The following is a 13,956-nucleotide window of genomic DNA, read 5'->3' as shown; positions in this document are numbered from 1 at the left end:
CAGGGCTCGGTAGTGAAATGTAGTCTGAGTCCCTGTGGTTAGGTTATTACTCTATTTAAATTTATTTATTATTTATGACTACCCACCTGAAGGGAGGCTTTTACTTTATATATTATTTTAGGAACATTAGAAATTATTTGTGTTCAGTGGGTGAGATTACAAACACAATAATGTGATGTAGTGTTTAATTTTATTCAGTTATTCAGTATGTGCCTGTAGGCTGGGTGTTAAGGGCACAGAGATGAGTAGATTGGTACCTTCAAGAAGCATGTAGTCCAGCTGTGCTTTTGATGTCATGTCTAATTAAGAACATGACCTGGGATGCAAATCTAATTATTTTTATGAAACAAATGGGCGTTTTCTAGCCATTCAGGTTCATATTCCTAATTTTGGTATCTAGTATACAAATTTAAAATATGACTGAAATGTTATCTGGAATATCTTTTCATATTTCAATTTTAGGGAGGTGAAGAATAAGAATGTACTCTATGTCAGCATTATTTGCAAGGCAAGTTGTATATTCCATTCACTGTAAACAACCAAACATTGTGGTAGGAACTTGCTGGGGTTTGTTGTCTTCTTCCCTAACCTCCTGTTCCTTAACCTTGAGTTCCAGCTCTTGTTTGCACACCTGCTTTCATCGGCCCTCGGAGTTCCTCCAAGTGTGTGTGAGCTGCATAGGACATGCCTGTATCTTTATTATTGCCAATGAAGTTTCTGGCATATTTTAGGCTCTCAATACACAACTGTATGAGTGTAGTGAATAAATTAGTGGCCATTCCAATGTTAACAATATATAAAATGCCCAAATTTTAAGAACTGTTCAGTGTTCAGGAAAACCATTCAGAATGGAAAAATGGATTTGTTTCAACACAAAGCAGTGGGGTGAGTATATAATATATTTAGGGGGCTCAATAGTGCCTTAGTATCGTGTTTCTGAAATTCTGTGTACCTTATGGCAGGGAGTGAGTGAAACTGTGTGAAGTCTGAGAAAGAGGAACAGAATTAATAAAAGTCTTCTGGGTGGAATTTTCACCCTTTTCCAGTCAAGTCCCCGTTGTGGATTTTGTTGGAAATAATGAATGAAGAGTAAGAAAAAAGCATGTATTACAGACACTGTATTGACTTCCTTAACCAATTTAGACTGCTTAGTTATTATGAGTAAAAGAAAATCATCTCTGGGGTCTTTTTTGGTTAATTAGGTGATTATTACACCCAGAGAAAATAAGTTATAGTCCTTTCCTGGCTAGCTATGCTGTGCTGTCTCAACACAAAAGCTTCTAGAAAGTTCCTGATATCATAGCAGCTAGTAATGTATTTTCCTGAGTTTTTTTTTAGATTATTTGCCTTGATATTGCAAAGGTTTATAACCTTAAAAATATTCCAGGTAAACAAAAAGATAAAATAAGAGCTCTTTGAACATTGTTATTATCAGTATAGAATATTTTTCAGGGAAAAATTTTTCTTGGATTGTACATACAGTTTTGGCTTCTGGGAATTTTGGTTCTGTTTTTGTCAGGAGTTTGAGGATAAGCTTACTTTATTCTGGGTCAGTTACATTTTGAAAACTAGGGCAAGATAAATCCAGGGTCATTTAGAGTCCTGTTAAAGTAGGTTAACAAAGACCTCATTCATTCCTTATAGAAATCAGAATCCTTGTTAATTAGCCCCTTGGGAGATACAGGATTTTTCTGAGATTTTGTGTACGCATGTATGTTGAGAGTGAATATAATTATTCAGAGTTTGAAGTGGTATATTAGGAAAAATGAAATTCAAAATAATTTCCCTTTAAAAAGGGGAAAGCAGGAAGTCAAAATAGTAGATTTATTTATAAGCATTTGGTTGATTTAGTGTGTGATTTTTACATGCTAAAAATTCAAGGTCATTATTAATGTGCTTTTTTAAGAGATTACTTTCCTCATTTGATTTCAACATTAGGGACTATAATTTCTCTAAATGGCTTTGATTTTCTAAAACATTTAGGGAAATTTTAGTAAAAGATAATTGCATTTGTTGTTCTTAATATTGGGTTGGCCAAAAAGTCTGTTGTGTTTTTTCTGTGAAAGAAAAGACATTTTTTATTTTCACCAATAACTTTATTGACTTGGATATTTTGAGTATGTTGGCCATCTCCTGCTATTGACTTCTAGTGGGCAGAGACGGGGGGGGGGGGCTGCTAAACATCTTCCAATGCACAAGACAGCCTCACAGCAAAGAATTATTTGACCAAAACATCAATAGTACCAAGAAAGTTCACAAACCTCTTTTGACACATTCACTCAGTCTTAGCACCTTCTCCATACTCTGCACAAATCTGTGTATGTATTGTGTTTCAGTCACATTTTTCCTTTCTTGAAATAATAAAGCATAATGCACCAAAAATGCAGTGTATTTTCTTTCATCTTCAATATTAAAATAGCTGTGCAAAAATTCACCAATTTTCATAAGTTCTTTTTAATGCACGCTGATATGACTGTTGTCATGATACGGTCTAACAAAATTGTTCCAAATGAAGTTAAAGATAGCTAAGCACTTCTAGAGCCATCATACAAAAAACCTAAATGAACTTTTTGGCTAACCCAGTGTATCTATGAGAACTGAAGTTTACTACCAGTAGGCATTTTTAGAATAATTTGGAAGTGGTAAATACAAGGATGTGGATGATTTTTCAGAGAGATGACATGTTCAAAGTTCTAAATGTGTTTATCACTGAAGCAGAGACATGAGATTCTGGGTGAATAATCTGTCCTGGTCATTGATGGTCTGTGCAGTGACGCATAGTGAAGGAGCAGAGGAAGAAAACGGCAGAAGCCTAGCCACACACACTGTCCACCTCTAGGCTGGAGCAGCACTCACCCGTCCCTTTACTGTGGAGGCGATTACCAATCCCATCAGCAATGAAGTGTTACAAGAGGAAGGGCACCTGGCTCAAACGCAGAACAGAAAGGCCCTTCTCAAGTACAGGAGACATTTAGGGTCTTTCTAGAACATTGGAATTTTTGGCTTTGTCTTCAGTTACATAGGATTATTAACAGTAGGAATTAGTTCTCCTATGTATCTCTGTTTACCTTGGTCTGAATGGTTTTTTTTGGCTGAACTTCCAAAAGGATCTTATATCTCCAAAACAAAATATTTTTTTAACATGCAGGTAAACTCATATTGCTTCATCACATAATTTGGTTTTTATGAGCAGAGATAAATCTGTTTGAGGATTTCTTTGGGCACCATGTGTTTCTGAGATCCTAGATCCCAGATCCTTGATCCCCGTATCAAGCACTGTTTTATGTTAAGAGAATACTGAGACTAACAATTTCAGCAAGCTTCCTACATCCATGGTGCTTGCATTTAAGTCAGAGAGACAAAGAATAAATTAGTAAGGAAAATTTCTGCATGTGGCAAGCTATGCAGAGGATTAAAAATGGATTTATGTAATAGTGTCTGGGTGTCTTTAGATTGGGTGGTCAGAGATGGCTTCTCTGGGGAGGAACATTTAAGGAACCTTTGAATAACACAAAGGGCTGCTTTGCAAAGAACAAGAGAAGAACACTCCAGTCTGAGGTAATAGGTCAAGACAGAGCTCATAGATAGAGACAAAGTTGGTGAGTTCTTGGGGCAAAGGAAGCCTGATGGCTGCATTGTGATAGGCAAGTGGTGGCATGAGCCGGTGTTGAGAGCAAATGTTAGAGTTTGAGGGAGAATGTTAACAGCTGAGGCTCTAGCGGGTCATGTAAACACAGGGGTGGGCACAAGTGGGTTTCCAGTGTGAGTATGTGAAAGTTTATTCTTTTACCACTATTTATTAATTATTGTATTATTTATTTGTATTACAACTATAAACCTACCTTTGCCCACACTTGTATGTAGTGGTTTGAAAATTTTCCTAAGACAAAGAAGAAGTGGCAATTGAGGATTCTGGGTAGAGACATATTCAGAACTGATTTTAGCAATCACCCAGGCTGCTCTGTGGGAGGTGGCTTTATGGGAGTGAGTGTGAAGATGGAAAGACTGGTTTAAGTCTGTTATAGTGGCCCAGCTGAGAAAGCATGGTGCCCATGGGTATGGAGGGAAATGGGTATTGAGAGATATCTCATATGGACAATCTTCAGAACTTCAGAAATTATTGTATTTTAGGCTTTATTGAGATAGTTATCAGGGCTTTTTGATTGGGTGTGGCCAAATGAGGGAGAAGGGAGCATCAAGGATGACTCAGGTTTATTCCAGGGCAAATGAATGGGTGATAGAACCATTCACTGGGAAAAAATGCAACAGAACAACCTTGGCTGGGAAGGAGTTGGTTAAGATGATGACTCAGTTCTGGAAATGTTGAGTTGGAAGTGTCTATGGAATAACTGAGTGGAGATTCTTTGAAGATAATAGGATATATGGGCGTGAAGCCCAGGAGAAAGAGAGATACCTGGGCTGAAGGTAAAGATTTGGATATTATTAAACTGTAAATGGTGATTTTTTCCCTTACAGTAGATGAAAATATCTAGAAAAAGAGAAGAGGGACATAGGCAAGACATTGCAAACACAGGAAAAAACAAACAAACAAAAACCAAGCCTGTAACACAGCCTGAGGAGGGGTGTCCAGAGAATAGAAAGAGGACCAGGTGGCTGTGGTGTCATGGAATCTGATGAAGGAAAGGGTGGTGAACAGTGTTAGAAGTTTCAAGATATCCAGTGAGTTCTGAAAAGCACCCATGGAGTTTACAGTGGGAATATTATAGGTGGCCTAGGTGAGAATTAAGTAGAGTGGTTGGGGTTAAAGCTAAACTTTTAGTGAATTGAGAAGTTGGATGGTAGGTAAGGAAGTGAAGACAGCTAGTGTAGACGATTATTTCAATAAGTTTGCATTTGAAGGGGAAGAGAGACATAGGGTGGTAGCTGGGAGGTGTCATGGATCTGACACTTCAGCTGGTTTTTAGTTAAAATGAACGTGGATTTTGATATCAAGCACATCTGGATTTGAATTTTTCCTCTGCCAGATGTGAGATTAGGAGCACGGTGGCCAGGACACAGTAGGCTTTCAATATGTTTATTGAATGAGTCAATAAAGCTCGTTCATCTTCTGGGAGCTACAATGTTCTCATTTATAAAATGCTCACCTGTACTCCGGTTTCTCTTCAGCTTGTATAAATCTTTTGCCTTTTTGTAAAACTCTCCCCTAACTACTTCGTTTGAAAGGCCTTAATGAAATAGAATCATTATTTTTTACCCTTGAGTTTCCATTTATTCTTGGACTTGACTGATTTCAGTAAGCCTTCTGAGCCCCTCCAAGTATGTCTTAGGATACCCACCCATTGAAACAGATTTATATTTAGTTACATTATATTAATATTTGAGTTCATTAGATCACCACCATTTTTGTCAGGCCCTTCCTGTTCCCTTATATTGCCTCGAGACTATGTTGCACATGTAAATTAGTCCAATAACTTTACAGAGGTATTTGTCAAAGTGAGCTTTGTGAATCCCCGAATCAGAGTCCCCCGCGAATTGAGACCCGGAACCCTGCACTTGATCAATGCCCCTGAGTAATTCGCTGGCATTCAGCAGTGTGAGAGCCCTAGATTTGCCATCACAGGGCAGATCTCTTCAGTGCAGTCTGGCAGTTTTGCATTCAGAAGTCAGAGGTGTTGGGACTGTTGCCGCAGGGGAAGGCATTCAGGGCTTGATTTTCGAAAGACAAACACTCACAGTTCCCTGTGGTAGATTAAAGGTAGGAAGGAGGAAGAATTATGTGTTAAAAGAAATGTAATTATTTCTTTAGTTTATGCATTCCACAGATATTTATCGAGTAACTCAGATGAGTCAGAAGAGGATGAGGAAGAGGAGAGAAAAATAGCACCTAGAGTCCAGGCATTTTACCTGTATTGTGAGCTCATTTTCATGGGCTAGAAAGACAAGATTTGCTTCCCCAGAGAGCCAGGAGCTATGTTGGCCAGTGAGGTTGGAAACAAAAGTCTCAGTGTGAAAATCTCAGGGGTTTGCATAAGGGCGTGGTTCACTCGTGTGGCAACACGAAGTTACTGGATTCACATGCTAAGGCCCAAAGTGGATACCATTTGTTGTGCGTCATATATTTTCCTAACACACTAGGCACTCAAATCTCTATGTTGATTAAGGAAAAGTAGCAACCAAGCTTTGCTCCCTCCTTCCCCAGCCGCTTAACCATTCATTCAACAAACATTTTCTGAATTTGTGCATGAACTGCCCTGGGGTAGGTGCTGCAGGCAATATGAGGAACAAAGTCAGAGTTGGCTCATGGAGCCTATTGGCTAGTGAGGAGGCAGATTAATCAAATATTAGCTAATATTTGGTGGGGGGAACAGTTTTATTGAGATAGAATTTCCACTGTGTCTGGGTAGATTAGTCTGTTACAGTGCTGACCTGATCTACCAAAGTTGCAAGGTTTTTTTTTTTTAATTAGAAAAATGATGTTATTTATTTATTTTTAGAGAGAGAAGAAAGGAAGGAGAAAGAAAGGAGAGAAACATCAATGTATGGTTGCCTCTTGTATGCCCTGCACTGGGGACCTGGCCTGCAACCCAGGCATGTGACCTGACTGGGAATCCAACCAGTGCCTCTTTGGTTCTCAGGCCAGCACTCAATCCACTGAGCCACACTACCCAGGGCCTCAGTGTTGCAGGTTTGATCTCTGGTCAGTGCACATACAATGAATCATGAAGTAGAACAGCAAACTTATGTTTTTTTCTTTCTTGTCTCTCTCCAAAATCAATAATTAAAAGAAAAAGATATAATTCAGATGTAATTCACAAACCATACAACTCACCCATTTGAAGTGTAGAATTCAATGGTTTTTATTATGTTCTCAGAGTTATGCAACAATCACATTTAATTTCTGAACATTTTATACCCCAGAAGGAAAATCCATACACTTTAGCTGTCATTTTTAAAACCTCCCACCCCCATCCCCACCCTTACCCCCAGCGCTTGGCAAACACTGGTCTACCTGCCATCTCTCTAAATTTGCCCATTCTGGACAATTCATATGAATAGAATCATATAACAATTGGTATTTTGTGACTGGCTTCTTTCACTTAGAATAATGTTTTTAAGTTTATCCATGTTGTAGTTGACTTTTGTTTGGGTAGATTAATCTTAGTCCCTGCCTGGGACTTTTTTGTGAAGGGCCAGGTAGTAAATAAAGTCTTTGAGGTCCAGATGGTCCCTGTTACTAATACTCAACTTTGCCATTTTAGCATGAAAGTAGCTACAGCCAATATGTAAACAAATGCATGTATCCGTTTCAATAAAACTTTATTTAGAAAAAATAGGCGGCAAACTAGATTTAGCCTTTGGGTTAGTTTGCTGGCCTCAGATCAGTGTAAGTGTAAGTACTTAATTCTCCTGACAGCTCTCTGAAGTTGTTATCTCCATTTTACAGATAAGACTGAAGCAAGCAACTAATAAGTGGTTGAAACGGGATCAAACCTAGGTGGTCTGGCTCTGGGGTCAGTGCTCTGAACCTTGACAATTTTTACAAGTTGAGGAAGGGCCTAACCTAAATAGGGGGCAGAAATCCATGACTCTCTGAAAGTGAGTAACAAAAGACAGATTGACTTAGGTTTCCTTTAGGATGCACCAGTTGAGCTGAGACCTAAGCATAAGGAAAAGTTAACCGGCCAAAGGGAGGGTGCGCGGGGTGGTGCAAATGTCTGTGGCAGGTGGAACACAGCTTATAAAGGCCCTGAGAGAAGGTCGAGTGACCTGAGTCCTGGGCTCAGGGGAGAGGGGTGTGTGCCAAGGCCAGCAAGATGCCCTGGTGTGGACCACACAAGACCTCCTAGGCTGCTAGGGAATTCTTGGCCCAGAGCAGAGAGAAACCATCAAAGGGTGGAAAGGGTAGTATGATCAGATTTACTGGCTGCAGTGGAAACAGAGTGGAGCAGACCTAGTGGCCACGGGAGCGGTACAGGACACAGCTGGTGGTGCATCCTGCAGGAGGGCTGGGGAGCTGAGAGACGTGGAGAAGGAAGTGAACGCCAGAGCTGTGTGGAGGCAAATTTGGCAGAATTTGGTGGTAGGCTGTCCTTAGGGGTGGTAAACAACGGTGGTGTCTTGTCTGTGAGACGGCACAAGTGAGAACAGGTTTGGGGAGAAGCAGGGTGGTAGAATGTGCTTTTAGTCCCGGAAGGCTGAGTTTGACAGGCAAGTGCTGTTTTCTCCATGGTGACAACATGGATTCTCCAGGGGGAAATACGTAAAATAAAAGAATTTTGAGGTTGTAAACTAAGACTGACCTTCTAAACTCACTTTTCTGGTCCATCAAACAAGATCCCAGTCTTCCTGTTACAGTGCTTATTTTTCTTTCTTTCTTGCTTGTTTGCTTATAGTTGGTCGCAAAAAAAAATGTGTTGTAAATTGTCCTCCTGCTTTCTCTGTTAGTTAATAGTCTCCCCTTTGTGGTACATAACAGGCCTTTTCCTGTTTATTCTTCACGTATTTTAGGCTTTGTATGTTTGTGTGCCTGTGTGTTTTTATTCCCTTAATTTGTTTTTTCATTTATTTGTTTATTATCATTTTCATGAGAAACAATAGGTGGCCTTATTATTTTTACTTCCATTTCTACTGGATAATAGCTTGATTAAAATTCTTTGGGCTGGCTTTTGGAACATGTGGTTAAAATGTGTTACATTATTCTCTGAATTTAGTAATCTTTGCCATTGTCTGTCCCAGCTAAGAGAGGGTTGGCAGTATTGTTTTAGGGACCAGCAACAGGGTCTCATTAGTACACACCCTTTAATTCAAGACGTTTTATTAGTTGAAGAAGGAAACTGCCCAGGAGTTATTTAACCAAGGATTAGGTAAGACATAGGCCGAGTAACTGTTGCCGGTACATTCTTCTTCTCCGTATAATAATAAGCCTGTTGATCCTCCACACTTTTAGCATTTATTAAGTCTTTGAATCAGCAAATATTTGTGGAGCATGTTCTCTATTTAGCATTGTGCTAAGGGAAACAAAACCAGCAAAACATAAGTGTTTCAGGTTCATACATAGAGTAGGAGGGAAGCCACATGCAGCTGCGTGACTATAGTACGTGAGGGGCCAGTGGTAACTACCATAGACAGAAACAAACTGTTGGGTGGTATGTATAGCTCTCCTTTAATAAAAATACAGATCAAATAACACTGAACATACTATTTTTCCAGTTTGCTCTTTTTCACTTAATGTGTCCATATCAGCACACATATATGTCTACTTTGTTCTTTTTTTATTGGCTAGAATTTTTATTCTTTTTTTGGCAGAATTTTAAGGTTTTATTAAATACAATGTGCACACAATCTGTCTATTCATTTTCCTCACTACCCAGCCTGGCACTGGGATTGGTGACTCTGATGGCCAGCTGGGCTGCTCTTTCCACAAAGGCTTTGCGGCTCTTTGAAGAGACGTAGTGAGCAGTCTCAGCACAGTAGGCTTTGTGGCACATCAGCAGCACTTCAAGCTCCTTGACGTTATGGGCCAGGAACTTTCGAAAACCACTGGGCAGCATGTGCTTTGTTTTCTTGTTGCTCCCATAACCACTGCTGGGCATCAGTATCTGGCCCTTGAATCTTCTGCGCACCCTATTGTCAGTGCCTCTGGGTTTCCGCCAGTTCCGCTTAGTTTTCACGTAACGGTCTGACTGGTGCCGAATGCACTTCTTGGTCCTCTTTTTGACAATCTTGGGTTTCACGAGGGGTCTGAGTGCCGCCATGGTGCCAAGTAAGAGATGGCTGCCACCTCCGTAGGCAGTGCCGTGGAAGAGAGGAGAATTTTTATTCTTTACATGCATAATCTAAAAGAATGCACAGGAAACTATTAATTAATGTTATCTCTGGGGAAGGAAAAACGGGAGGCATTGGGAAGTTTAAGATTAACTTTTAATTTCTATTACTGTTTGAAAACATGTTTTATGAGGATTATATATTATTTTGTAATAGTAATAATAATAGGTAAAGATCCAGCAACGTATTGTGGGAGGCAAGAGCCAGAGAGATTATTTCTACTTCCCTTTGGGAGAGGGGACATTCGGACAGGATATGTCCTGTTTTAACAAGTGTTGGTTGAGTGTCCACCAAGTGTGTCGTGCTGGGGTTTTTCTGAATGCAGAGGGAACCAGGAGGATGGGCCATTCCGGAGGGTACAAGGCATGACAGTGTGTAAAACACTGAGACTTAATTGGTGAATTGTAGTGTTACCGATGTTGGGGTTCTCAGGTTCCCCAAGACAGAAATTGAGAGGAAACCCCAGAGGCATTTCCAGACAGATTTTATTATGCTTATGCTCCAGCACAAGGGAGTCAGCACAGAGGAAAGGTCCTCTGAACTGGCTTGGGGTTGGCTCTTGGCTGCTTTTATAAGCTGGGGACAAAGCAGGCTTGCATGAAAATGCAGGGTTTTTTGAAAAGGCAGGCTTGTGGAACTTTCCATTTCAGAGTTGGGTTACTTCCTCTTCCAGCTTCATGGCCTGGTAACTCTGTTCCTGCCTGGCTTTGGAGGCCACATGGTGGAATGAATGCCCATTACTGCCACCCTGGGATGGCCATAGAGAGGTCAAACCTTCATCAACTGTGGATGCAGGTCAACAGGAAGGTAGAAGGGAGATAAAATCAGCTACCTCTGTGTTTTTGAGTAGGAAATAGAAGGGTGGTGACATTTTTGCAATCCAGTGTTCCGTATGGCCGTCTGGCCTCCTTGGGATCCCAGGCCTGGGTCCCTACGCTGGCCCAGCAGCTAGCCTAGTTTGGTTGAAGAAATATGATAAGAGTCAATATAGGATATGAGTAGAGAAATCATGGGAGATGAGTCAGGAAAGTAGATTGGAGTCAAATTGTGAATGGCCTAAAATGTTAGGCTGAGAGTTTATAATTTCTTAATTAAGAATTAGGAAATGATCCAAAAATTTTAATGAGAGTGAAAGGTCAAAGTAATGAATGCGGGGCCGAGTGCAGTAAGCCTGTTATCAATAACCCAGTAATGGAAAGGCAAAAAGAGAAATTTGTAGATAGAAGGAAGTCGTAAAGCTCCTTCAGGGACTTTGTGTGGTAGAGAACATTCTTGGAGAAGCCACATCAGAGTAATGCATTGCGCCCTGTTTAAGGGAAAGTGTAAAGCTAGTGATTCCTTTGCCTGGGGTAACCACTCGTGAATTCTTACCACCAGGGAGGACTATTGGAGTCAACATTTTAGATGAACTTTTGTGAAACCTGATCTTTCTGAGACCCAGTAGCCTCGGTAGTTTTATAATGAGCTTTATAATGCACTTAAAATTCATACTCTTTAATTGCTTTCATTTAGGTTCCCTTCCAGCTAATAATAGGAGTTGCCAGCTCACAAAAGGCAGATTGAATAAGAACAGAGTGAGGGATTAAGTGTATTTTTATGGTAATGATGTGAAGAGAAAATCTTTTCCTTCTAGGGCCTCATTTCTCAAATTCAGGCAGGTATTTTCTAAGAATGATTGTGAAGGATACTTATATGGGCCTGAATAAAATTCACAGAGTATATTTTCCTATATCATATTTATTTATTATTTGCTTTAAAAATCAGAATTGAGAACTCCATTTCATGGTATTTTAAGAAACTCATCCTTATAATAGGTTTTGTTCTTTTTTTGGGGGGGGAGCTTTTTCATTTGGTTCCTAACATCCGTTAACTAAAAGGTTCTATTCTCCACATGCCATTTTGAGAAGAGTTTTATTTTACAAAATGTTACAGTGGAAAATAAACAAAATCCAACAGTTAAAAAATCTCATCTACTCAGATTAAGTTGCTTTAAAGCATGTGGCTCTCAACTATTTTTTCCCCAATGGCTCAGACTTTGAAAAAGAACAAAAGGTTACTTATCCTGCCATAGGGTGAGCTGTTCGGCTGTGGCTCCTGTTGAATTAATACTGCTTGTCAGGGATAAGCCGGTATGAAGAAAGTGTGAGAGAAGTGTGTCAAGGGATAAATGCAGTGGCGCATTCAACACCATTTCATTGAGTGGCTACAAAGGTGTTTAATTGTACCCGGGACATCTTTGTTTGCCATTAGCAAAGGGCCCTTGTTCAGTGAGGGTTCTGATTTCCAGGATGACGAGGTGTTCTTTAAGTCTGGACAATGAGTGAATGAAAAGCCACAGAGTTTCCTTTCTACATCGTTTTCCTGAAGGTGTGTTTCATTGGTGCAGTTCCTCTGCTGACTGGAGAGTTCTGGGCAGGGTTTGACCTGACTGCTCCTCGTAGTGTTTCTCCCCCTCGCTTCTGTTAGACTGTCGTCACATTAGGGCAGGGGTAATTTACGGTTTCCACTGGAAAATTTTTGATTGTTCTACATTTGAGCTTCTGTCCCTGTCGGGGAGTGTTCCTCAGTCCAACCTCACATTGGATCAGGTGCTGTACTCTGAACAACCCAGTTCGAGCCCTGGTTTTCCTGCCTGTTTTCTCAGCCGAGGAAAGGTCCTTCCTGGTTCTCGGGGAGCGCTGTACCAGCGCCCTTTTGTCTAGCATCCCATGAACGTGAAAGGACCCCTCACCTTACTTGGAAATTGTTCAGAATGGCTGAGGTTGCCAGGTAGGCATGGAATACTGTACTTACACTCCATAGGCGCATAATGCTCATTTTATATTCAGCTTTGCGCCAGGATCTCACCCCCTCCATGGTGATTTAAAAGTGACACCTCCCGCCTGTTAACTCCTCTAAAGTCAGTGCAGATTCTATCTCTTGGACCTAAGAGTGTTTCTGAGGAGTTTCTTTTTCATGCTCTATCACCTAGAAAGAAAAGTCTCTCTCAGTTCCTTAAGGGTAGGAAGAGAGTCATCTTTGGGGTTTTTTTTGTTTGTTTGTTTTAACTTTCTGCCTTATTGTTATGATAATGATAGGTCCTTGCTTTTGTACCTGCTCTTGATTCATGTATATTATGTGCATGGGACTGATCCTGGAATCATAACAACTTGTTCTCTAGTTTTTTCTATTGAGGAACAGAGTTAGCCCTCAGTACAGTTTTTGGTGTCAATACCTGTTTAAAATGATTGTCTTACACTGATCTTACATTGTCTCACACTGTCTTACACTGTTTGGAGGCAAAACAAACCCAAACAAATCAAAAACCCCAACATCTCAGAGGTTTCAGAAGGTTTAATTATAAGACAAAATGTGGTATCTGTAATTCTTTTGTTAAGTGAAATATATATGGAACAGAAATAACTCTGAAAAGCCTACACTGCCCAGTTGGCTTGTCAGAACTGCAGTCAGTTCAGCTGACAATTATTGAGCACCCTATAAGGTATGAGTCACTGGGCTATACCTAATTTAACTTGGTAATACAGAAAAAAATGCAGTGGGTTCAGAAAGGTAAAGATTTAATGAGGCAAAGTACAGTTTTAATATCTGATCAGGCACATACTTATTAAACAGTTGTAAGCACCGTAAAATTTCATTTACTCGGATTCTCTTCTATTCTTCAACCTAAAGTCTGGGTTGTGTGTGTATAATGTTTGTGGTCTGTGTGTGTACCTGTGTACGGACGTGAACAGGGGCAAAGGCATGGCAAGCTGTGAGACCTGGTGCACTTGATGGTGGTGACAAGCCTGCGAGCCTTGTGTGCAGTGAGAAGTGGGTGTCCGGACTTACAATTATCCTGGTCCAGCAGGGTGAGGAGATCAGGGCACACGGAGAGTTGGTCCATGTGTGCAGGGCTACTAACCCTTGGCCTCAGGGCTGAGGACGGATGTCTGCTGAAGCTGAGGGAGTAGGAGGCACGGGGGAAGTGTGGCGGTTGTGTGGGGCCTGCTCCTGCCTGGGGAGGAAGGGAAGGTCCACTCTGAGTGTTCAGATCTTTCCCTTGATATCTGCCTGGTTAATAAGAGTCCAAGTTAGTACTTACCCATCCACTATGTGCCAGAATCTGTTCACTTTAAGTGAATCATTAATAGTCTCTTAAGCTGAGTGCTTCTTACTTTATTCCACGAGGAA

At 40.6% G+C, this 13,956-nt stretch overlaps 2 protein-coding genes across 5 annotated transcripts in view; one reads left to right on the top strand and one right to left on the bottom strand.

Annotated features, from left to right (window-relative positions):
* The window catches only part of SYNE2 (spectrin repeat containing nuclear envelope protein 2), a 296,623-nt gene that overhangs the window by 49,394 nt on the left and 233,273 nt on the right, over positions 1–13,956 (top strand). The window lies entirely within an intron of this gene.
* Positions 9,294–9,768, bottom strand: LOC118976601 (60S ribosomal protein L32-like). Its single transcript, XM_037031150.1, has one exon. The coding sequence runs from the start codon at positions 9,714–9,716 to the stop codon at positions 9,309–9,311; it is 408 nt and encodes a 135-aa protein (XP_036887045.1). The 5' UTR covers positions 9,717–9,768; the 3' UTR covers positions 9,294–9,308.

Source organism: Sturnira hondurensis, unplaced genomic scaffold (assembly GCF_014824575.4).
Source record: "Sturnira hondurensis isolate 20B ecotype Veracruz unplaced genomic scaffold, ASM1482457v3 Scaffold0021143, whole genome shotgun sequence".
NCBI lineage: Eukaryota > Metazoa > Chordata > Mammalia > Chiroptera > Phyllostomidae > Sturnira > Sturnira hondurensis.
Note: the sequence above shows the minus strand (reverse complement) of the source record. Positions and strands in the feature narration are given on the sequence as shown.